Source organism: Anoplopoma fimbria, chromosome 1 (assembly GCF_027596085.1).
Source record: "Anoplopoma fimbria isolate UVic2021 breed Golden Eagle Sablefish chromosome 1, Afim_UVic_2022, whole genome shotgun sequence".
Classification (NCBI taxonomy): Eukaryota; Metazoa; Chordata; class Actinopteri; order Perciformes; family Anoplopomatidae; genus Anoplopoma; species Anoplopoma fimbria.
Genome location: NC_072449.1, coordinates 7634252 through 7659592, shown reverse-complemented (window position 1 = coordinate 7659592; position 25341 = coordinate 7634252). Strand labels below are relative to the sequence as shown.

General features: G+C 40.1%; 1 protein-coding gene across 1 annotated transcript in view; it reads right to left on the bottom strand.

Annotated features, from left to right (window-relative positions):
- The window catches only part of kirrel3b (kirre like nephrin family adhesion molecule 3b), a 58471-nt gene that overhangs the window by 29305 nt on the left and 3825 nt on the right, over positions 1 to 25341 (bottom strand). The window contains exons 2-4 of the mRNA XM_054601633.1: positions 24060 to 24209; positions 11417 to 11574; positions 4825 to 4975 (exon numbers count right to left, since the gene is read on the bottom strand). Of these exons, the coding sequence (XP_054457608.1) occupies positions 4825 to 4975; positions 11417 to 11574; positions 24060 to 24209 (459 nt within the window). The remainder of the gene's footprint in view (positions 1 to 4824; positions 4976 to 11416; positions 11575 to 24059; positions 24210 to 25341) is intronic.

Genomic DNA, 25341 nt, shown 5'->3' with positions numbered 1-25341 from the left:
GACTTTCATGTAACTCAATGAGATGTTGGAGGACAGGAGTGGTTGTAGTGTGCACTCTGGCCTCAGCGACTTACTGCATCCGGCCCTCATCATGGTCAAACTTAAGACTAATAGTAGCTGTTCACCAGAGACCGCCATTAATCACTTCATCTTTCTTACAGGACGGGTGCACATGCAGCACCACTAAAACATGGGAGTGCATGACATGCAAAGGAACATGAAATGGATTTTCTTTTTTTCTTTAAACATGGCAACCAATTATGACTGTTTGTATTTGTGGGGAAAACTTAATCATATAGTTCTGGCAACCATCTCTGTCCAAGCTAATGAGATTGTATTAATTATTAGTAATTATGTTTTCAGTTGTTTGTTTTTTTCTCAAAAACTGAAACTGACTTTTAATTGCAACCAAAAACATAAAAGTAAATTTATGAATTTACATGAAACTAATTTAGACTCTAGCTCTTACAAATGGCAAACTAGTTTCATAGCTCTTTATATGTATGCAGGCAGCATTTAGTTGTGCCCAGCCTTGTACAATCACGTAACATACAGTACAGTATGTGCACATCACAAAACATGACTACTATGCAACATTGCATCTCTCTAGGGCTTTTCCTTATATGTATGAATTATGACCAAACTACATAATCAATCTCAGATAAAAGCTTAAAATGTGACCTATTACATTATATGAGAACATCTACATTAGTGATGAATATATGAACATGAATGGAATGAAATACAAATAGAAGTAGCACCCAAACAGACCTCAGGGTGATGAAAGCCACAGAGACATTGAATAATATTTGATGATATACAACTATTCAAGGACCTATTAATGCTGAACATTTTTATTATCTTTGCTGGCCTGACTAAATCTTTTTTAGAAACATGCCAACAATTATTACACAGTGATGTTGAATTCTGATTTTTAACTGCTTCGTGCTGTAGAATAGAGCGAACACCCAGCATAATTGAAAAGAAGACATGGTCAAATGTTACATTTATTTTACAAGCTGACGTTGGACATGAATCGCCTGAAGGAACTCTTGCCTTGAGTGGTGAAGGCTTTCACCTTCTCTAAGAAAGGCTCAATAAGAGAGTAGAATAGTGGGCAGAGGGAATAGAAGTCCGTTGTTCTGTTTCTCATGCTCCAAAGAGGTGATCCATGCTCTCTTGTCTGGCCTTTTTCTATTGCCTGACAATTGGTGAACCCATCATGTTTTTAAGTAGTGAGCAACAGTAAAGTTACCACAGAATATGACTTTTCATTTTGGTGAAATATATTATTTTATTAATTATGACAGTACAGGGTCATGGTTTTAGTTTAGTATTTTGGGTGATGGAATTGGGCTGCTTTTTTCTAAATTTGATTATTTTTTTCTAGAATATGAAAACATAAAAAGATTTCCAAATGAACTGTGAACATTTGCAAGTACAAAAGAATCTTCATATCAATTGGGCGGCTGTGGCGTAGTGGAGAGCAAGGTAGTTCTCCAATCAGAGGGTCGGTGGTTCGATACCCGGCTTCGGCAATCGATGTGTCCTTGGGCAAGACACTTAACCCCAAGTTGCTCCCGAAGGCTTGCCATCGGTGTGGACTGGATGTTGCATGAATGTTAGTTAGAGTCTGATGGTGGCACCTTGCATGGTAGCCTGTCATCAGTGTGTGAATGGGTGAATGATATGTAATATACTACTGATTGTAAGTCGCTTTGGATAAAAGCGTCTGCTAAATTAATGTAATGTAATTGTTTTTGCCGTGGAGTTATCAGGGCAATAGAATATTTGGTTAGGGGGATATATTTGGCAAAAGCCTAGTTTGGTGTGTGTTGGATTTGTGCATGCCGTGTTGTTAGATGAAGTCAATCCAATTTAATATTTGTCCCGTTAGTAATTTGTTTTGCAGCAAGCATTAAAACACATGAAAAACATAAAACATACAATGTAACAGCAGTTGGCATAAACTCGTGTCCAAGGTGGTTTACAACTACCCATGCTGTGTTGTCTTGTTCAGCTGAACATTCATTTGAAAACCTGTGAATCTGTGCTGTGTCCAGATCCTTGCTCACCTTGCTCACTATAGCTGAATGAATATATCATAACACATGTAAAAAGCCTGGCCCATTTAGATTTTTCTTCAAAGAAGCCAAGAATCCAAGAAACCCATATTTGGAAGGCATTTGAGGATCATTTCACCTCCATCGGCCGCATCCTTTGAAGGATCTAGCCCCTGAATTAGGACACCGCTTTTGTTTGCTGCCTTCTCTGTATGACAAGAGCAGCTTTTCATCAATATTTATCTCTTGGTTATCATAGCACACAGGGGCGGAGCCAGACGTAGTAAGCATTCGGGCCCAAGCATAGGGGTGTCTTGGGGCATGCTTACCCGAGGAGTTTTTCTTTCCTATTTTATGCCAGTTATTTGCACTACTTTTCAAATGTTCTGAGATAATATAATGCCTCAAAAATCTATACATAATTTTGGAAAAAGATGGTAGTTGCCAAGGGAAGAGATCCTCCTGTTGAGCCTACATCCTATTTTGTATCTAATTATTCTCCCACAGACCTTATATTTCTAAAATCATATCACATTTTTTGGGGAAGATGAGTAATTTTCACTCCTGCCACCTAAAATGAGTCATTCAGTGGTTGATGTTACCATTTTTATTTTAAATAACACAGTTAAGGAATTTTGTTGTTATACATGTGCTAGGGTTTGAACCACCAAGTTCGGGACATGAATGTTTAGCCATTAATTGGTTGATGTTACCAGGATAAATGACACAGTTAAAATGTACAGTTCACATGAATGTTTAGCTAACCAGTCAGAGAGACTCAGGATAAATGACACAAAAAGATTCTTGTGCTTTTGAGAAAACATTTTAGGCTGGAGCACCTGAAGCCAACCCCCGTTCTGCCCCCATTCGACATCGCCCTCTGTGGAGGAGCAATTGCATAGGCCAGAACATGGTGGTCTGGTCTTTCAAGAGAAAGAGGTCAAGTTTAATCTGCTACTGTTCTGCCTGCCGGTGTTGCATCATTTATTCATCCTGCACCTGTTTTCATTGTTACACAAAAGATCCCCGATAGACTTCTTCTTTGCAATGCGCGATGCATTCATAAGTGGTTTCCAGATTCCCAACCTCCCACTTCTCCATTCTCAAAATGTTATCATAGTAAACTCACTTAAACTACAGCAAAAGATTGACATAGATTTGAGTTATCACAGGAGTCTCAACAACTCATAAATAAATAAAATGCAGCTGTAATCTGAATACATAAGGATATGTCTCTTCAGTAGACATGTATTTAGTGTTAGCTGCAGGTGTCTGTAGAAGTCAGTGTTGTGCTCAAAGTGCAGATGAGGTGTACAACTGCATCATAGTGTATATTCCTGTGTCGTTGTATAATTAACAGGCAGTGCTTACGATGCTGTTGTTGAGCCAAGACCCTTGTAATTGAATAAGGCAACGTTGAAATTAAGCAAATTGATGCCCAACACGGATGAATCAAAGTTCAATTACAGCACGTTTCATTTCAGGAGATGCTTAATTTGAAAGTGGTGCAAACTCCGGAGGCTCTGCTGAACTGTGCTGAACACTTTACCTGTCAAGTCTGAGGAGGGGAGGGGGGCTGGGAGAGCGAGGAGGAGGGAGAAAAGGGAAAACGAGAGGCTAAGCCTTGTGGGAGACAACTTGAATCTCGACAATTAGTCTCTGCTGTCGCTCAGTTTGATCTCACACTGTGAAAAAAATGTTGTCGGGAGCTTTAATTGTGTAAAGAGCACATTTTGGAATGCTAATTAGAGATCTGCGGCACTCATTTTTCAGGGTTAAATCATACATTCAGAAGCGAGGATGATGCTATGATGGCGAGCATTTATCACAGACACATCATTATACATGGTGACAAATCAGTTTACATGTGGGCAGACTTCCCTCTCTGACTGCATGACAAAAAAAAAAATGACGAGGACAAACTGCAAGGGTTGCAAACACTAGCGACTTAATCATTTTCACTCCCGCGCCTGAGTTGGCCCGATCGTGCCGTGCCCGCTCTTGCCATGCTTGCCTCTTGTGGTGCACATAATGAAAAGAATGGAGCCGTCAGTCATATTGCCTCTCTAAATAGCATTTTCTGCTTTATTAGTCATACTTAATGGTGTTGAAGGGGCCGTGAGTGATGCAAAATCCCTTTGTTCGAAGCCCCTCTTTTACTGTGAATGGTTCTTGATCGAAAAAAGATTCCCTGACAATTGGGGCTGAATGTGTTTTACACGCTGGGCTTACTTTGCCTGTTTTAGAGGGGAATTGTGCATGCTCTCATCAAAAAGATTGATGGCAAGAGCAAGAAAAATAGAAGAGGTGGAGACAGTGTGCATTGCGCAACAGCAGGCAGGTAGTTGAACCAAAAACGACAATCCCTCATTTAACATGGACAGCACCTTTGATATTTTATCATAGCGAACAAAAAAAAGTGATGCATCATCAAACCATCCACCCACCTACATGGCATGAAAGCAAAATGGAAACCAATTATACGTATCCATCAGAGCCTAAAATGAGTCCTAGATGTTTACAGAGTGTTAGTCACGTATACCTGACAGACAGTTTCACACCTCTACATGTGAGAAATACCTCAAATACCGAGTAATGCATGCCGTGCACAGACTTTTTTTCGCCGTCCCCATCTGCACTGATTGCCAACCAAGGGACTTCAAAAAACAATCAGAAGACAGAAAGTTGAAGAGTAAAAGGGACGAGAGAGACACTGACAGCAATGAGGAGAGAGACAGAGTGGGAGAAGTGGTATACTTACGTTGGATGTCGATTGTGACACTGGTCTCCTTGCCGTTGGGGACTGCCTTGTTGGAGGCCTTACAGATGATCTGCTGACCTGTCTCGATGTTGGAAGGCGATAAGTAGAGCGTGCTCACGGTACTTTCTCTCCTGCCATCCCGGAGCAGGGTCTGCAAAGAGGAAAGCAACATTTTGTCAAGTTGGCACTATCGGTGACTATCGGTTTGGTTGAAACGTTTTAGGCCTCTAAATCTTTACCATAAAGTTGGCTAAAACCTTGGACTTGGATTTTCATAATCAATAAACAGAATCTCCATCTCTTTTGACTTTGGCCACCAAAAAGTGCGAAACCAAACTTTAGAGTCAAATACATATTGGATTGTATCCTCAATAGCTCGGATCCAAGCTGAATTCTAAAGTGTTGAAATTATATTCAAAAAGAGACAAGATATGTAACAAACAGTTCTCCAAATAAGCTTTGACGGAGAAGGTGTAAAAGTGGGAAAAACAACAATAAAACAGCAGCAAAATCATGAATACACACATTTTGTCCCTTGGGGGACCACCGGCAAACCCTGAGAATGATCTACCCTGTAGTTTTACTGCAAGGCTGATTGATATGGAAAAAAAAAGGAGAGATGTTTTTTTTTTTGCCTTTTTTGTGTGTCTGGAGAGCTGCGCTCTAGTGCATGGCTTGTCATACTCCACAAAGGAAATCAATCTTCTTTTCAGCGCTCATCCTCTGAGCCCCTACATTGTGGAAGCCATCTGGAATCGGTTGGTAGCTCTCACTCTCCCCAAAACGCTCTGGGGAAGGGGCTCGGAGTCTATGTTAACCAGTGCGGGGCAGAACAAAGTCACTGACTAGAACAAATTGCGTGGGCAACGGGGCACAGTGTGGTCAACCACAAAGTCAAGATGCATTTCCCTGCCATCTCTTTAAAGGAGGCTCGCTCTTGCTCTGTGTATTTGAAGAAGAAGGCCCTCGCTGTAGTGAAGTGCATCAAACATTTTCTTAAAATAGAAACAGAAGCGCTTTGTTGACCAGGGGGAGCTCACGGGACTTGCTTTACTGCACTGCTACCTTTGGATTAGCCTTGGAAATGTATGGATTGCTTTGTAGATATTTCCTTTTCTTGCAAGAAAAATATGTCAATCCTCAAAATCTATTTAAAACATTTAAGTCTGCAAACTGACACTTCTCCAAGGTTACAATACAAGATTAAAGTTCTAGACAGGCAAAGAAACTAAGTTGAGATGTCATGGCTGAAACGCAGCAAGGTACATTACTGTATATTTAAGTTTTAAGTTCACAAAAGCATAGCAGCATATATATATATTTCAAGCACCATAATCAATACCCATTCACCATTAGAGTCAAATGAGGTTCATTGCCAATGTACAAAAAAGTGGTAATTATCTTCTCATTTCTCTACTTGAATACAAAGCTAAAACTGTAATCTAAGTACGTGCCCCTCTCTAAAGCATATCACATTGTGAATAATATAATTAAAATGTCACTGGACTTAAAATCCGACATCAAGACACTTCAAAGGAAATCTTTTTATCCAACCACTTTAAAGTCAGAGTACCTAAAGCTATACCTCTTAAGTTACAGTAGAAAGTCTGTAATATTGGATTGAGGAGAAACAACATCTTTTTTTCTGCGTGTTAATAAACATTTTGTAAGTATGAGGATATTATAGATGCCATCCGTGTCCCTGTGAAGTCCATTTGAAAGTGAGGAACCATGTGATGAAATTCATAGCTGTGCGTGAGTCACTTCTAAAGCAGAACGCATTAGCTGTCAGACGTGGGATATGTCAATGTAATATCCTTTCTGACACAATCAGGATTGTTTCCTTCGTCGCTATGGACCTGTCTGAAGTCATTAATCTTAGGAAGGGGGTTGACTGGCTGCTGCATTGAATTCGACACCATGCTACATTACAAATTGATAAATTTTCATATCCCTGCAAGGAGCCTATGTGAAGAATACTTTTAACCATGCTGTGAGCGGAATGGAAAAAGTAACAAGACTGAGACAGAAATGGTTGTTTTTTTCAAGGTATGAAGCTGCGTCAGGTGAAATCTGAACAAAAGAGACAAGGCAATAAAAACACATATCAATAAGATAACCTATTGTTTATCAAGTTCATGGATGCAAACATTAGCAGAATCCAACTGGCGCTCTCTTTTTGACAACCTGTTAAATATGGGTCCAATATTTCCTGGCTTTTAGTCTTGGTTTGGCTGTGCTTTTTTAGATCATCTCTTTGCAACTTTTTGAATGATGTCGTTGTGGCTTTTATTTTGAGACAGATATACACGGTATTACGATAGCTTAGCTAGCTTTACCTAAAGCTATAACTGGCAAGACCTACGTTCATTTAACAAGAGGGTGACCTGTCAGTAGAAGACCAGACAGTGGCTTCACAAAGCCAATCCATTTGGATTATCTACTAATTAAAAAATACGGCTGAACCAAATGGATTATCTACTGAATAACACTTGATGTGTTGCCAGCTCAGCTAATTCACCGTTAACCCTAAACGGGCACTGTGTTTACCCTTAACCTTTATCCCCCTCACCTTTTTGAACAGTGCCGCTAATCCATGAAGTCAAGTTTAAAAAGTATTTTGCTTATAACGTATTTACGAAAATGAACAAAACACTAAATTGTTTAATATTACTTTCCTCAACCTTGAGATTTTTCAAGATTGCTTAAGAGTGAAAGGCCAGTGGATTTAATAAAACATGACTTTTTTAATAGATGTGCTTATTTAAGAGGTATATTTTCTGAAATGTGTTTTTTTTAAGGCCAAAATTTGCCAATCTTTTAAGATGGACTACAACATAAAGGATGTTTTAACTCATCACTAATGGTTTTGGAAACCAAACAATAGGTAATCTGGGACTTGGATCTGCAACGTCATCAAAAGCACACCATCTTTAGACTTCTTTAATGTGTTACTGATGGTCAAATCATGTTTGGCGGCAGAAATGGGGTATTTTGGTGAATTGCCTGCGAGCATTATGTGTAATTGAGAAGTCAATCAATGTCCAATCTTTAAACTATATAGACTAACACTTCATTTGCTAGCCACTTAAAAAAACACAAATAAATGCATATCCACATACATAATAGAAAACACTCCACTGCTAATAGAGCGAGTTGTGAGTCACCACCCAAAAATAACCCTGCACCATGTATTCACCATATCCTTCCAGCTTGTGTGAATATTAGAGTGGATAGTACATTCTACTACTGCGCAGTAATATGTCTGTTTGCTAGAGGTGGCTGCAATGTCTTCAGCCCAATAAATCACTGTAAGGATGGAAATGTCTTGATGAATGCATTTCAGATATTTGCACATGATAAAGCTTTTTTTATATAACTAAGAATTCCTGCCAACGTTTTATGAGATGTATGGAAACCTCCCCGAGGAATGGTGCTGAATTTTCCAAGTAAGCAAAAGCTAATAATTCATACATCATTCATATTTTGCTCATCCATCAAACAAGCCTTTGATTTGATATCAAATGTATCTCTGGGTTATATTTGATTAGCCATTTTAAATTATGGTCAACACAAGGGTAATTTCATTCAAAAAGTTGATTGCTTTTACATTGTACAATATGTTTATACAGAAGTGAAAATATGCCTTTTTTACGATGGTCACTGAGGTTAAATAGGTTTCTTTTGTTTAACTAAACCCACCTCAAAATATAATTTCAAAGGTTGTTAAAAGCAATTAATTGAAGTGATCTATATTTTATATCACACATTTTATTTTGAATCCTGAATGAACAAGGTTAATTAGCTTGCCAAGATCATTTAAGATCTTTCAAAACTGGCAAAATGAATTATACTAATGTTTGAAGTAAAAAGCTCATTGACTTAATATTCTCCTCTAACGCTTTGGAAACCATATAGAACTCATAATGAATAAAAGTTAACATGTTTAATGCCCACTGAGATTTTATTGAGCAAGTTTTTGTTGTAAGTATTTCCCCCATCCTATTACTCAATGAGTGTGACGATGAAAATATAATAAAGAGCTCCAATTACACAAAGAACTCATGAAGGACGAGAGGAAAATAATAAAACTGAGAGGTCGAAAAAATCGTCTGCTTTGAACACTTGTAAGACAGAGGGGTGGAGTAATAGAGAAGAACTACAATTGGTAAAGCGATATTTTTTTTTCTGCTGAGAAGTATATCCATCAATAGTAGCAGCTTCATGCAAACTTTTGCAATTTTACCTGACGATAAACAGCAACATCATTTCACTGCAAAGCCGAGAGGGTGTACAATAAAAAAGCACTATTCTGCGCTTGCCAGCAAGAACAGCTCATAAAAACGTCATTATTTATTTATTTTTTAAAACCTCCCAACACCGAGATAAATCCCCATTCTCCGGCTCACCTCTCAGCTCGCTACCAGGGCATTCAGGGGAGAAAAAAAAAATTGTAGCAGATTGGGTAGGGGAATGCATAAGGGTTTTGCTAATGATTTGTGTACCACTCCAGTGCAAAACTATCATAGAGCAAGTGTGCATACCTCCAAACCCCAGCTCAGAGCCGGAGGCTGCATATTGCAAACAGTCCTTTGCTGTTTGCCACTGAGCAGCTCCACTGGAGCAGATGGGAGATGAGTGTTTGAGGGAAGAGAGAACATTATTCATTAATTTCCTCTGCCCACATTTTCACAGCTAGTCTTGGTATTTGACCATTCACCCTAGAGTGAAAAGCTTCTGCCACTTATTTATTTGGAGAGGCCCCCCATAATATACTAAAGTTCTGTCTTTTGAAAGCTACCCTCACTAATGATAAGCAGTGCGATTCAGTGACTCCCTCTTATATGGTAAAACCAACACACATTTCCTCTATACGATAGCCTTAATCATACACTTTCTCTTTAACCACTGGTCCAGCAAATAGTTTCCTAAGAGGTCATAGCGATGAGCTTGTGCAGGCCTTAGTGTGAAATTATCTTTGGGTCAGAACTATCATTAGATATGACACCATCAGGAAAGGCAATTTTGGGAATCCTCCACCACATCTGCTCTCATTAGTCCCCTTGATCTGCGGGATATGAGAAGACCATCAGAGCAGATGATTATGCTTACAAAATGTCCCACTACTGCTGTTTGGACCCCCCAAAAAAGACTCATCTGCCTTTAATCGAACCCATTTTTTTTTTTTTTTTAATGGTAGGCAATAGAGATAAGAGGGAAGAGGGACATACTTGGGTTCTGAGCAGACATGTGAGCATCCATCAGCTACCAGCACAGAATGTCCTCATAATCTGCCTTCGCTCTGAAAGGAAGTGAAGACGGGAAACGCGTTCTCCGCCCACCATTAGCAAGCGGCACCTCGAGCGATTGCTTTATTCAAATCGGACTGGTGCCGTACCCGAGTCCAATCAATGGCATTTATCTGCTCTTTGAAAAAAGCCGATAATGGGATGAGGCAGCAGAGGGAGTGAGGGAAGGCGGGGGAGGTGTTAGTGTTCTAAAGTGCCTGATCTCTTTATGTCCTTTGTTTTAAATGGAAATAGAACATGACAGTGTTGATTGCGTGATTAGCCTTAAGGGTGAATGCCAGTCAAGAGTCTATGGGGTCAGAAGATCACCCCACCAGGCTGGCGTGAACAGTGGCTACCATGTGCGATGGCATCAAAACCCAGAATGTGATCTGTCAGTGAAAATCTGTGAAAACGTTCGGGCAAATTCCAGCACGGAAACTGACATAGTATATTTCATAACAGGTTGGGAACATGAAGAGAGACAAATGCCAGTGAAGAAGGAGATCAAAACACCAGAGGGAAACGTGAAGTCACTGATAGTTCCCCGATCTCGCCATCTGCTTGTCTGAGATGATTTGTTTACTGGGAAAAAAGGCCAGACATCTTTTTTTTTTTTTTTCCCAATCAAAACACAACCTGGATTTTCAAGGGATTTCATTTCAAAAAGCAGCCTGGATTCCGAGGCAAACGCCCACCAATGACTCAGGCAGTCACTCCAAAACATCTCATGGGTGTTAAGTACTTTTGCAGCTGTTATTTACGGCAAAGACAGGCATGCAAAAATGTAAAGTAACAGGTGTTTTCATTCTTTATCTCAGATTACTTTTATAAAAACACACTGGTCTAGAGAATGAAAACACAGCCACCATGTGACCCTTACATTACATTACATTACAGTCATTTAGCAGACGCTTTTATCCAAAGCGACTTACAGGAAGTGTATTCAACATAGGTATTCAAGAGAACTACTAGTCACTAGAAGTCATAAGTGCATCCCCTTTCTTAAACAAGCATCTTAAAGCATAAACCAGAGCAAAAGTATAGTGCAGAGGCAAATTACTACGAAAACAATAATTGCAACAGACTAATACGAATATAATAAGTGCTACAAACTACTACGAATAGGATAAGTGCAGTAAACAAATACGAATTCAATAAGTGCAGCGAACTGATACGAATACAGTAAGTGCAACAACTAATACGAATGCAATAAATGCTACGAGGAACTTACCCTTCGTAACACCCCCACCCTGTCCCCAGCCGGTCCTCAAACCCGGTATGACACACACCTCTATGCTTACCTTGGAGTACATGGCCCCATTCAGGACCTCTCCATTGCGGATCCAGATGATTGAGGCTGCTGGCTTGGCATTGTCAGCGTGGCAGGTCAGATTGAGTGGGTCACCCGCCCTTAGGCTCACCATCGGCCCTCCACTGATGACTGGGTCCTCTGGGGGAACTAAAGATTCAGACACAGGAGAAGAGAGGGAATTAGCCAAATGATAACAATATGATAATGAATGGGTTGACTGTTATTCGGAAACCACTATGGATTGTGCAGTTTCGCATAAACTATATGGACTTATGTAGATATGTAGTGAAGTTGTAATATGCATAACATTTGGTGCAGAATGACAGTTTATTGGCATGTAATGACTTCCCTATTGTTGTTTTTAAATTGCAATTATCAGTCTGATATTTTGCTTTTCCACAACATTGGGATACAGGACATCTGAACCACACAAGACAAGAAACAAATGGCACCTGCAAGGATTTCACTGCGTGGCACCTAACCTCATCAAACAGTCAATTTCCATTTAATAAAAGTGCTTAACAATGGACGACATTTGGGTTTTTATACAAATATTTTTTCCTCAGAAAATAAAAAGCACATCTGTGGTTGCTCATTCAGGGAAGGTAATTACTTCACAGTAAGAAACAGATTACCCTGTACTTACTCAGAAACTAAAGTAGATGGTGCGGTTTGAGGCACAAAAAGCTTTGCACAAGCCACAGCGTGACTCTCTAAATAACAATCAGCTCTGCCATCAATCAATGCAGATGAGATCCCGCTAGTATACATAAAATATACACAAAAATGTCAGCATTAAAAGTGATTCAGTCAGTGTATAACCCTCCCTGTGATGCATTTGCTCCCACATTTCTTCCCCCCTAGGCTTTGACAAATACAACAGTATTTGTCAAAGCAAATGCATCACGAAGAAGAAAAGAAGAAGAAAGCATCACAACAGCTATACGTGCCTCTCAATGCCGCTGATCAAAGTCATTTTCTTGTTTTAGCCATGAGCTGCTCTGTTTTTTTTTTTCTTCATTTTTCATAACTGAAACTGCGGTGAATTATTGATTGACCTGAGTGCTCATTACAATGCAGATCTGGGACAAGACGAAATCAAAGGCTGCAGGCAGCTGCCGTATCCCCCCTGCAAAAGCATCGTGAGTGGAAGGAAGGTTGTAATGGGTTAGATTTATGCTGTCAAACAGCACCGAGACGAATGAAAAGAGAGAAGATGTAATTGGGAGACTGTTGATGACAATAAGTATGAAAGGGCTCTTTTATGGTAGATATAAATGAGAGCATCGTGTCACATCTTCTATGCTGCTCACTATTCATTTCAATTACTGACAGGAAATCTTGTTAAAAATTTACATTAGTCAGTTTTAGATTTAATTTGCTGTAAATGTGTTTTTTAAAAATACCAAACAAAACCTCTAGTCTGATCTTATAGTTAGAGGATGGCACTTACTTTAAAGTTATAATCCTTAAGACTTTCATCAAATCAAACCGTGTTATTGATTCTATTTATGGTCGGCATTTTTCATAAATAGCCACTGAATGTATTTATGTTCTACATAGCTTTTTATATATAAGCCTGTGTGCAGCTTTAACTTTATCACCTCACTTTTTTTAATTATAGATTTGCCACTTTAATGTCAGAGTTTTTTTCTTTGAATATTACCCTCCTCCCCCGCTCCAGCATCACTATTTATTTTATCCAAAATTGTTATTTAAACAATGTGAGTTTCTTCTGTTCCTCTGTAAACAGATACACCATGTTGCTGTATTTCTGACCAAGAATCTGCTCAAGGAGTGTTTGCCGTAGTATTAAACCGCTCTTTCTGTTACTACGGTAACAGCCGGTGACCCCAAATCAACCAGGACTGAAATCGTAATTATTGCAACCATTAGATGTAGGTTTAAGTCTATGACTAGCGTCATACAGCGCAAGTGGAGTAGCACATTGAGACTGGTCATCCACTGTAACATCGCACTGCAGATCCTGCAGAACAGTGATGTGCTCATCTTAGTCTTCAAGCGCTGTGATTCATTAGTGCATGGGGGAGGCATTTTGGTCAGTTGCTATTATGACTAATGACAAAATAAAAAAAATCCAGACTAAAAAAAATAGAAAATATTTGTTTGTTCAATTTATCAGACAACATACCCATCAGTACGACACACTTACAATGAGTAAGGACTGAATCAGACCAGTGTGGGTGCAGTGAAGTCTGGACCAACTGGACCAGTGAATCTGCAGTTAAAGAAATCCCCCCTCACTAGTTCCTATTGTGCATTTGAGTTTAAAACACAGTGTTTCTTCTGGCCGGCTCCCTTTCATCTGGTCTTCATTAATATGCGGAGGGTTGGGGGAGTAGAAGAATCCCAGGTCAGCACTTGCAGATCAGACAACATAGTGTGCTGATCTAGGCAAGTCAGAAGGAATCTTTGTGAGAACGTGGTCACCTTCTGGTCCTTTATCAGCAATTGGAAACAAGGTCAAGGGGATCACACTAGTTTATTCTTATGTTAAGAGTGGAGCTACTGTATGGTATGCAAATGAGACAGGGAGAAAGTGAGAGCATTATGTGCCAGGAATCTCAAACAGCTCTCCCGTTTGTAAGAATGGAAGAAAATGAGGAAAAATGTAAGGATCAATGATAGCACTGTGACAGTTGATTGCAAAGATCCAGTGTTTCTGGCATGCTGTCAGTGTTTTCTTGCACACATGACTGAAGCATTAATTAAATGTCAGGCCACAAAGGGGTTTTTTTCTGGAGAGAGGGAGATTAGAAAGCATAGTCTGACAGTGTGTGACTGATAGGACTCAGGCTTGACTTGAGGTGATTTTCCTCTTATTGCTTACAAGCAGGCAGCAAAGTCCAGGTCTTACAAGTCCAGCCAATGTGGAAGTGCCTTAAATTCGCTACATTTGTAATGGCCAGCAGGGCCCTGATGCTCAAAGAAGTCCGGTTGTTAACAAGTCTGTAAAAACATGACCCTACTTATTACTTGATTTGTTACCTCGGTAATTATTGTAACCATGAGTTTATGGTCTCAATTTCTAGTTTCAAGTCTTCTTCAATGCAGTGCGATTTTCATTTCGTAAATTATGGTCCCATTTAGTGTAAAAATAAAGGATAAAGCAGGGTATGCTTTAGGGCGTGGTAAACTTGTGATTGACAGGTTGCTCCCATTGTGTTTTCCAGTGTGGGTATTGTTCACATTTTGTTTGTACAACTTTAACCCTTTCACACTGTGTTCTTAGTCCATGAAAGTTAATTGAAACAATTTTGTCAGAGAAAGATGTCTTATCGGGAAAAAAAAACAAGATGCGACAGACAAAAGACAAGATGGCCATGGCCAAAATGACGAATTCGAGGCTTCAAAACGTCAGTCCACAAACCAATTTGTCACGTCAATGTGACCATGTCCACTTCTTATTAACAATCTATGCTTAAAACTCTCAGAGACAACAGAGGCTTCCTTTCTCTCTCAGGGTAAACATTCTTCCTATTAACACACTAATATATATTGCTTTCTATAAATAGTTGCTACCTCAGAAGGTGGCCCCACTAATGAACGGGGATGAAAGGTTATACCCTTGCAGACTGTTTCAGTAAGTCACAGTGTGACCTTTATAGTCTCAGTTGGCTTCTATTATTCACCTGTACATTTTCCATTGAGGGATGTCAGAGCATAAGATGCAAGAGGATGGCGTGCATAGTGGAGGTACACGACAGAGAGGTCACAGGCAGACCAAACTGAGCCCTGTTACACTTTCAGGTCATGTCCCCTCGGATGGGCGGCCTGCCAGCAAGACACTGACGAAGAGCAGACAAGGAAGGAGACGGACATGCCTGGCTGCCTCCATCCTGCATCTAAACCTTTGTATATCTGTCCTCCATTGTGTTTGAGGTCTTACTGAGTGCCACTGTGAAGACAGTTTTCTGACAGTCTGGACTGAAATTGTTTTCTGTGTAACTAGCACATGTAAAAGGCTCTCGGCTTGTGCTCCTTTGGGATCTTTTTTTTTTTTTTTTTTTTTTTTTTTAAATCGCCATCATTAAAGAACATGGAAGAAAGCCTCTCACCAAGGCTAAAAGCCAGTTAGACACAATTACACAATAGTCTGGTAAAAGAAGAAGCTTTTGTGCTCTTGTTCTTGGCAGGTGAAAGCCTTTATGTCTGCTGAAGAAACCAGAGGGTTTGACCGATAACCCAACACCCATTTAATACAAATTTTGACTAAGGAAAAATATTTTAAATAAATATTTAGCTTTTTCTCTTCTTCTGAGATCTTCCCCTGATTCTGCCTTATAACTGTCAGGTCTGACAGTTATACAGAGGCCAAGCCTTGAACTTGAATCAGCCATCATCATTACTGGGCTGTTTGCAAACTCGGCAGTCCCTAATGGTTCTAAATTAGCTCTTTACTGCAGCCATTCGATGGACTTGGCATAAGTAGTGTGGTCAGTGGTACAGATTGATCGCTTCTCTTTAATTACAGGGCTGACTCACTGCAAACCCTGCTCCACTCACTACTTTCTTCTTAGGGATAATATTGTAATCTCTTTCAACACTTTCCCAAATTTGCATTTTCCCAGCACAGACATGGACTCCGTCTGCATGCATACGCACAGACACCCACATTCAGACACATTTCAGTGATTGCAGGTTTTATACAAACTAAAGATGAAAGCCGATCAATCATAAAGGAGTTTGTGCTTTTTTCTTTGGCATGTCTGTATTAACCAAAAACCTAAGGTGTTGGGTTTCAACTAAAGACTTAAAGATAGTAGTAAGAAACAGACAGTTCATTACTTTTATCATATGAAAGAGTTTATTGGAGTTACTTTGACCCATGACCTCATTTGGCATATATATTATAGTGGGTATAAAGCTCCAAGCTATAATTTTTGGTTTGACAGAGAAATCGAAATAGTCCATCCCAATTTACATGAACTCATTCCAGTCCCTAAGATTGGTAATTTGTCTTAAGGCGGTTAACAATTTATGGAGGTCCGTTACCTCACCCAATCTGAGATAAGATGTATATATTTCTGCAAATCTACCAATGCTAGACATATCTGAGTATAAACCCCACCCTGGTCACCTCAGTCAAAATTAAAAAGAAAAAGACACAGTGATGTCAGAAAGCCTGGACTTCAGTGAGATCATTTCCTTTTACTGCATAATCAAAGATATCCATAAATGAGTCAAAGGCGTATTGATGTGTAATTATCTCAACAGAGCAAGGCGATAAGTCCGTCACCTCCAAGACGGGCCTAAATAAACCCTGGGGCTCGTAAAGCTGCCTTTTGTCCCGTAATATATATGAATTCCCAAGTCACCAAACATAAAATTCCCCAAACATAAAACATAAAACTTTATGTGAGGGAAAAGCTTGGCTGAGAAGTCCTCTTCAGGCTGGTAACACCCGGTGTTGTTGCCGGTGTACCTGCTGGGCTTTCTGAGCCAAACCAATATTGGGAGAACTTCTCAATAGCAGGCGAAGAAATCCTGTGAAGCGCCCCGGCTTTCCAGGAGCGCGAGCGAGGGAGAAAAAGCAATTTGGAGGCGAATGAATGAGTGAGGTGCTCCTCGCAAGGAGTCTGGATGGTGTAGGGGGAGGCGAGGCTGGCAATGTGGAGCTGCTGTAGCGCTGCGCTTCAGCAGACGTGTCCCGAACAACAATGAGCTCCCTGACTTGCCTGTCTATTTCAGAGGGATGCTTGCACGGGCCGTCTGTCACCCCATCGCGACAGCTTGCAGGGTTTGTGATAGATAGACAAAAGAAGGTAAAAGGGAGAGGAGAGGAATACCCAGCGCAGGTGGATGCAGGGAACATGCGTGGCTCACTGGCCCAAATCACCGACCCTCTTCAAATCCTGTCACTGTACATCTGTTTGAAAGCCAGATGATCCTAAGCCATGTGTGAGCACACGCACACACACACAAGAGAAGAGAAAGAGGGTGAGAGAGATTAATGAAAAAGAAAGTGAAAGAAATACACAAAACCACTTTACTGTAAAAAAAAATAAATAAAAAAAAAAGGATCACAGATGGCAATCACAAACGGTATGGCAGACTGTACAAGATGTAAAGGCAAAAATAAATAAATAAAACTTATTTGCAGGAATGTGTGTGCTACCACATGGCAAACAATAAGTAACTGGGAGGGCAGATATGGGAAAGAAAGTGGAAGAAATGGCGGTAAAGAAGATAAGAAATAGAAGATTCAAAGTCAGACAAAGTTCACATAAACACACTTTAACAATTTTACAAGTGCAGTATTAAGCTTCGTATGATGCATGTGATATATATGCTCTGATGAAGCTCTGTTAGTCCTACAGCTTAAATAAATTGAAAAACTGCATAGATCTTAGTGTGCGTATATCTCATCTTTGATCCTTTGGTTGTGTTGGTGTCAGGATCTACCTACTAAGCAGTGCCAAATAAAATGGAGGGATGGAAGGATGAAGATGAGATGAGGAGTTGAGGGATGCCAGAGTTGTCAGAAACGTGCAGAGCCTGCTCCTTCACAGCGCAGCCATGTGCAGCCCGAGAAGCTGCTTTCCACAGACTGGGGTGCTGACATCGCTGCTCAAAAAACAGCTGTGTTGCACTATGTGTGTACGTATGTGTGTGTGTGTGTGTGTGTGTGTGTGTGTGTGTGTGTGTGTGTGTGTGTGTGTGTGTCTTAGGGTGAGAGGCAGCGAATTTGGGATTTAGGTTCCATAAAGAAAGTTAAAAATTCTGCAAATGTGGCTCCAGAGCTTTCGTAACGCCAATCATTAGTTCGCTAACAACAATTACAGTGAGCTGAAACAAGCCTATTCACAAAGTAGTCTGAATTCAAATCAGCTCAGCACCTGTACACAGTTGTTGTTGTTTTGCAGAGCACAGATGTATTCGTGTCTTTTCTCCTCCTGTCGAAACTCGGAGAAGATAAAACATTGTACATACAGTCTGTCTACCATAATAGCGCACCTGTTCACAGCCTCGCTGATATCAAAGATGCAGTTATCATTCCGTCTCGTGTTTCTGACTAAATGGCAGAAAAAGTCAGCGCAATATACAGTGTGCATTAGTCATATTTTTCTCCTACAATGACTGCCGTTTAGGACACCTTATCTCTATCTTATACTCTTACTGAGATGCTTGGCTAGACCTAAATTAACTTTTGTAAGAGACAAATTGGTTACTTACACGGGAGGCTGCTGCTTTGTGTCTCTGAAATTGGCTCACATACACAAATACAGTACCACTCAGGCTTAGGATATGACTTTTCTATGATCAAATAAAGATTATAAGGGGTATAGAGGAAAAACCACTCCTTAAACAGCAGACTGACTAAAGTTACTTCTAGCCCTGCTGAGCTGTCACAATGCAAAAACCACAGAGGCTACCCTGAGACTCAACTTAGATAAAATGCTGCATGCCCCAAAAAATAATAACAGCACAGGTGAATAGACAACAGAGGAGTTTACTACTTTGCATAAGCTTTTTTTCTACTATACAACATTAACAATAGCCAAATTGCATATTGTTATTGTTATATAGTCAGGCCAGCAGTTTTGAATAATGTCTCTTATTACAGACCCATCATTTCCCATTCGCTGTGAAGAGTATCACTGGCTTAGCAGTGAAACAGCTCACACACTCTCAGTGGAGAACAGGGCTAGCACCACGGACAGCGCTTCAGACAAAACACACATTTGTGGAACATGTGGAACATTATCTGTGTCTTGTTTTCAGCACAAACACTTCTAATTCCTCAGTAATGAAGCTATTTTTATCTTTTTTTACCCTGCCCTCAAAGTCCATACACATTACTAACAAGGATGCCAGTGTGATCCTTGAGAAATAATGAATTCAGCCACATAAATGGCTGATTCAGCTTTGGCAATTGGAAACGGCAATAACAAAAGATACCCTTGGGCTTTTGTGTACGTGGAAATTGTTGCTGAAGCGTGGGTCCAAAACATTAACAATGCAGGAAAGGGAAAACAAACATCTTGCATACAATGGCTCATTCGAATGGCATGCCATCAATTATGTTTGTCAGAAGACCAGCATCATACTGTGTTTATGATTGCCTGTCATTTTGAAAGATCTTGTGGAAGGTCTTTCAGATTTCATCCCTTGTAACGACTACACACAGCTCATTGTAATAATATAATGAGTCAGATATGGGTTCCTAGCAATGCTAACTAAATAGCATGCCGGGAAGACTGACTCACAGCAGCTTCCCACTCACATACTGAGTGTACCTTTATGTACTCTTTTAACATTAAAAGTATTGTGATAATTAAATCGTATTATATAACTAAACACAGACACATTGGAAATGTCTTCAGAGACAATTTAAAAACAAATTTTAAAACAAAACTTTGCTACAAGCCAACCCAGTTATGAAATGAAAAAAGAACAACATGTATTTAATTAAATGTAGCAGTTGTGAGCTGATGTAAATGCTGCATAATTAAATCTGGGATACAAACAATAAAACATTAAGTTAATCTCTTAACATGAAAATATAGAGTTTAAAGATTTGCAATCTGCATTTGTTCCAAACCATTCTTTCATTAACAGGAAGCATTTTTTTTAATACCAGCCGATTTTCTTAGGTACTTCCAAACCAAACAATGACCCTGTTATATTTACTCCATTCCAATCTGAAGTAACACCATGAGTGTTGAGGGATGCATTGGACCACATCAGCCTTGGCTCTATCAGATGGCTATAAAGCCAAGGATTGGCAGATAAGGTTTACATATTCCCAGGCTACTCTCTTGAACCAGAATATGTGTTTGGATGGAGAAAAACCTCTTATTCACTCAACAACTAAAATATTTGGTGCAGTAACAGTATTTGTCCCAAATATTAAAACAATCTTCCAATAGAAACTGGGGATGGGGTGTATGTGATTTGAATGGCTTGAACTATGGCTTTAAAACCATTGTAAAACACTAGTTTTGCTTAATCGACATAATAAAAAATGTTTTACTTTACTTAAAAATGTATTTGATTTGGACAAAAAGATAAGTAGTTTATACAAAGACTAGTATTGCTTGATACATAATAATGTGTGGTATTAATACTACATTACACGGTATTACAGAACCTGACAGCTATGTGTTATTCTTAGTGAAATATTTAATTAAGCACTGTTAAGTAAGGTTAACCTCTAAAAGCATTTCCCAGCTTCTGCCTGAACTCAATAGTGTCGTCTACAATACGACCTTCATGTCACTTCACTGGGCACAGTGCAGCTTGCACTTAACCACATCCTGTGGATCTTGTAATTATTAAAAAAAGTAATAATCTCAATGTTTTGAGTATCAGGGTGAATTGACAAAAGGGCTGTCGGTGAGTTTGTGTGAGAAACCCTGCATGAAAACTACAGTGACAGCAGTTCAGCTCCAATTAATGATTTGAGAATGAATGCGTTTTCCACCACTTTGGTAAATTTATTGCTGGTAAAGTAAATACCTGATGAGCAATTTTAAAAAACTTAAATTCACAGAGTGTACGAAGCGTCTGTGCATTAATTGTGCATCCTTTTAATTTGGTCTTTTAAATTAGGAGAATTTATTAACCGAAGAAAGCCATGGCTCTGCATTAACTAGGAATGATTTTGGTGAGTCATACAGCAAATAAAAGACAGAGTGAGAGAAAGGACGACAGAGACAGAGAAACAAAAACATCTAAGACAGAAGCTGATGTGTTGAAATGTCAGCGATGAGTCAATAAATGGCACCTCATTTCATTTTGACGTTATGACACATTTTCCGTTGTCCAAAAGATAAACACGCTTCCGGTTCACAAAAAAAACCAAAAAAACAACGCCTCAAAATACTTTTCCAGCCAGAGACCTTAATCAAACAACGGTGATCTCCGTTCCCTTTGTTCTACTGGTCCCCAACCTAAGGTAGAAAGATTAGAGCAAGGGTCTGGAGCAGTGCCAACTTGCTGCAAGGGATATAATTAGCCTCAGGGGTCTTTTTTGGACCTGAAACCTTCCATTCCCTTCCTTCATGACTAATTCACAAGACCTTGGTTCTCTTTTGGCATCTGAGGGGTAAGCCTGCGGGCCATGCCAACGCTCCGAAGGGTTAAGTTCACCATCCATTTTGCTCCCAGAGCTTTTTTTTTTTTAACGAAGGAACTTCATTATTCTTTATAAATGTTGACATTGTCAGTGTTTTCCTCTCCAATCGCATCACTTCCACACTTGATGTATTGGCTGAAATGAATGGAAGCGAAAACAAACGCTTTTGCCTCTTATTACACACTTTCTCGCAAATGGTGCTGGTCAGGTGAGGTCACTGCTGCTCTGTCTCTGGCTCAAATCCAACTGTTTGGCTTTTTCAAGGTCGAAATCAGCAAATCAGTGAAAGGAAAAGCAGAGTATGTGTTCTTTGGCAGTGATAGAGGGGTTTCTCTATGTGCTAGTAAATATTTATGTTCCGTTATTTCCGAGCCTATCAAAGTCAAGAGGAGAGAAGTTCCTCTGGTATGGCACATGGAGGAGTTTGGGGCTGATATTGAGTTATGAAAGATGGAGGGGGGAGAATTTTAGATTTATTCTGCTGTCAGCTCGAAGAAGGCAGGCAGGCAGGCAGTGTGTGTGTGTGTGTGTGTGTGTGTGTGTGTGTGTGTGTGTGTGTAAGTATATTGTGTATAGGCCTATGTATTTGTGTTTGTGTGTGTGTGTGTGTGTGTGTGTGTGTGTGTGTGTGTGTGTGTGTGTGTGTGTGTAGGTGTGTGAGGCCGTAGCTGTCTTCCAAGTCGATAGACACACTCTGTCACCACTGGCAAGTAATTGACAGCTTGGAGTTTGCAGTGACACAGGCCTTGCATATATTTCCTCCATTACCTTGTGTGTGTGTCACCCTGCAGTTCTCCCTGGCAGTGCATTCAGGAGTCAGCTAGCTCAGCAGGGGATTAAACAAACACCTTCTATTTGGGCTCGTGGGGGGGGGGATAAACTCTCTCACCCTTTAATCAGCCGAAAGGTAATAAAGGCTTCCCCTGTCTCACCACTGATTGGTTATTTAAATATAGTAGGGCCACTTGCTGCTGCTGTACGTCGCTTGCATTCCAAAGTCAAGCATTTGCAAAATAATTTGTTTCTTTGTTTTAATTACTGTGAGTAGTCAGCGTAGGGCTTGCCAAATCAGAAAAGCACAGTGTCAAGGGGATTAAAAGAAGAAAACAGAATTATTTGCATCTGCTGTGTATGGCAGCTGTTCGAAAGAAAGGAAATGGCAGTTTCGCACATTTAAGAAACCTACCAAGGATGCTTTGAAGCCCTAAAGAAACTGGCATTAGATATGATGTTTAGCGATATTGTTGGAACATAAAATGCCCTAAATTGGACCTAGTTTAACGGCGGAATTGATCACAAACACTGACAATGACCTTGCAAAACCATAAAAATACACAATTATTCTCTCCTTGACACTGTGATCAATAGGCAAAGTTTCAGTGAAAAGCACAGAGGAGCTAAACTTTGAAAGATTTGAACAAAGTAGTGAACGAAGGACAGTAGTGGAAGGAAAGAAAGTGCAGTTGCATTTTTCAGCTCCAGAAGTATCCATAATTATTCACTCATATCCATTTGCAGGGGGCTTGGCAGCCAGAGCAACGCTATGCTGCAATTTGTCTTCCGCTCTCTCTTTTTACTCCTGCTGCCTGCTCCCCTACAAATCGTTAGTTTCACTTTTCATTAGGCTGGATCAATAAGGCGGATCAGTCGCTTGTGGCGAGGATACTGCATGGCAGATGCCCCTCTCTCCCTCCACGCTTTTCTTCTCCTCATTCCTTCTCCCTTGTTCTCCTTTCCTCTGTCATTGACTTTGCTATTATTCCAGCGAATCCTCCAGTGAGGGAGGTTGTGAGAGGCAGTGGGAGACCGGAACGCAGCAGGAGGTTGGAAAAGGCCAAAGAAAGAGACGCAAGCCAGCGATTTCACTGGTGTCACCCAATAAGGCAGAAATGGCCTTGCTGAATGATAACCCAATGAAGTTTAATTAAGAACAAGTAACCTCTCAAGCTTGTAGTAATAATAGAGAATGGGAGCCGCATGCAGAGGAAGGAAATTAAAGTGGAAAAGTAAGGGTCCGTCAAGTTTAGTCATATTGACACAGTCTGCCAAATGGGAAATATTAGCACTGATTTAATACCTTTCTGATGATTTAAATAGAAATGATATCCTTTGTTCTCTTGGCTACACTGCGGAATATTTTATCATGTTTTGAGTAAGACCGCAGGTGAACCCCTTTTGTTTGAGCGTGTACCCGTATTCATACTTTCTGTGTAATTGGGAAGTGAACAAGGACACATAGTGTATACTTTTATTGCTGTGAAGCACCACTTTTGTTAGGGCCCCTAGAGCTCTGGTGGTGCTTCTGGCCAGTATTTATGGGAGGACGCATACGAGCTTAAAGCCCCTTAAATCCTCAGAAGCACTCCTAAACTAACATGAAACACTTAAAAACTAATGAGAGAGTGAGAAGCCAGTGACGCCAGCGGAGCCTTTTCCATGAGTTGCTTTTGAAAAACTCAGCGATTGGGGGCGTTTGGCGCTAGAACAGGGGTGTTGTTTGGACTCTGTGTGTGTTCAATTTCGGACTCACCCAGCACAGTCAGACGGGCAGGACGGGACCTCATGGCAGCCTGGACAGCCTGGCACTCAAACACAGAGTCATCCATCAGCTCCACGCGCTGGATCCGCAAATGATGCTCTCCTGAACCGTGGTCGCCAATCACTGTGTAACGAGGATAGCCTGCAGGGCAAACACATTTGTTCATTTTAATCACCTTCGAAAAATCAAAATATGGCTCATTTGCCAAGTTTGAAAGCTTTTGCACATTTATTGAAACAATGAAACATTACAAAAAGACACATTGGCTTTAAGCATGCTGTAATCGAGCTGCGTAACCAGATAAATCAAACAATCAGCAGGTGAATATTAAAGATTACTTTATAGGTGAGTATAGTTTTTGATTGTTCATTTGCTTATTTACTCAGAATGCATTCTTATACAAGATTAAAACATGAATACTATAAAACATGTTTTTATAGCACTCCTGGCAATGTTAATGACCTGCTGTGGAGGTTGCTGCATTCTGCAAAATTATGTTTTACTGCAGCCGTAAACAGGAACAGCTAGAGTTTGAGTTGTTTCAGCATTGCTCTGTGAAATGATTTATAGTTTAATAATGGCAGAAAGCAGAGCAATATCCAAGAGACCTAGGCATTTCACACAAGTCAAGTGAGAAGGTTTTTAAAAGATATCCCCCTAACTATCATCGAAATATGCATTGAGAGTGTGTTGTGGAGTGCATCCCCCACCAGGGCAAATAAGCAGGAAGAAGAATGTGTTCGACTGGAAAGCTTTATGGGTTATTTCTCATGCTTTTAGAATTGCTCGTCTCTGAAGATCCCTTTTCTTTTTCTCCCCCTCCATCTTTCTAATTATTGGTGATACAGCATGTGGAATGAAATGAGAATGTCTGTTCATAAAAAAAAAAAAAGCACTCCAAAATATATCACCAATTTCCAGCTGAGAATTGCTTATTCCTCTATTGGTCCCTCAGTAACTGATCAATGATAAAAAAAATGTGGATAGGATTGGAGAATTGTACAGCAAGACTTAGCCTCACTAGAACTGTGTTGCTTTGTAAAATAAATTTCTCACTTTCACCTCAACACACTTCATACGTCATTTTCGTCAGTATCCATCCAACTGTCCGGTCAATGCCAACAAATGTTGGGGAGGAAAAATATTGATTTCTCAGTAACAGCTATGACTCATGCTCACTTCAGAGATCCCCAAACACTCCAGTCTTTCACTGTAAAGGTTTTACAGGCTGGTAATACGTTTTAGTGCCCGAAAAGGAACAGACTGGGCAGCT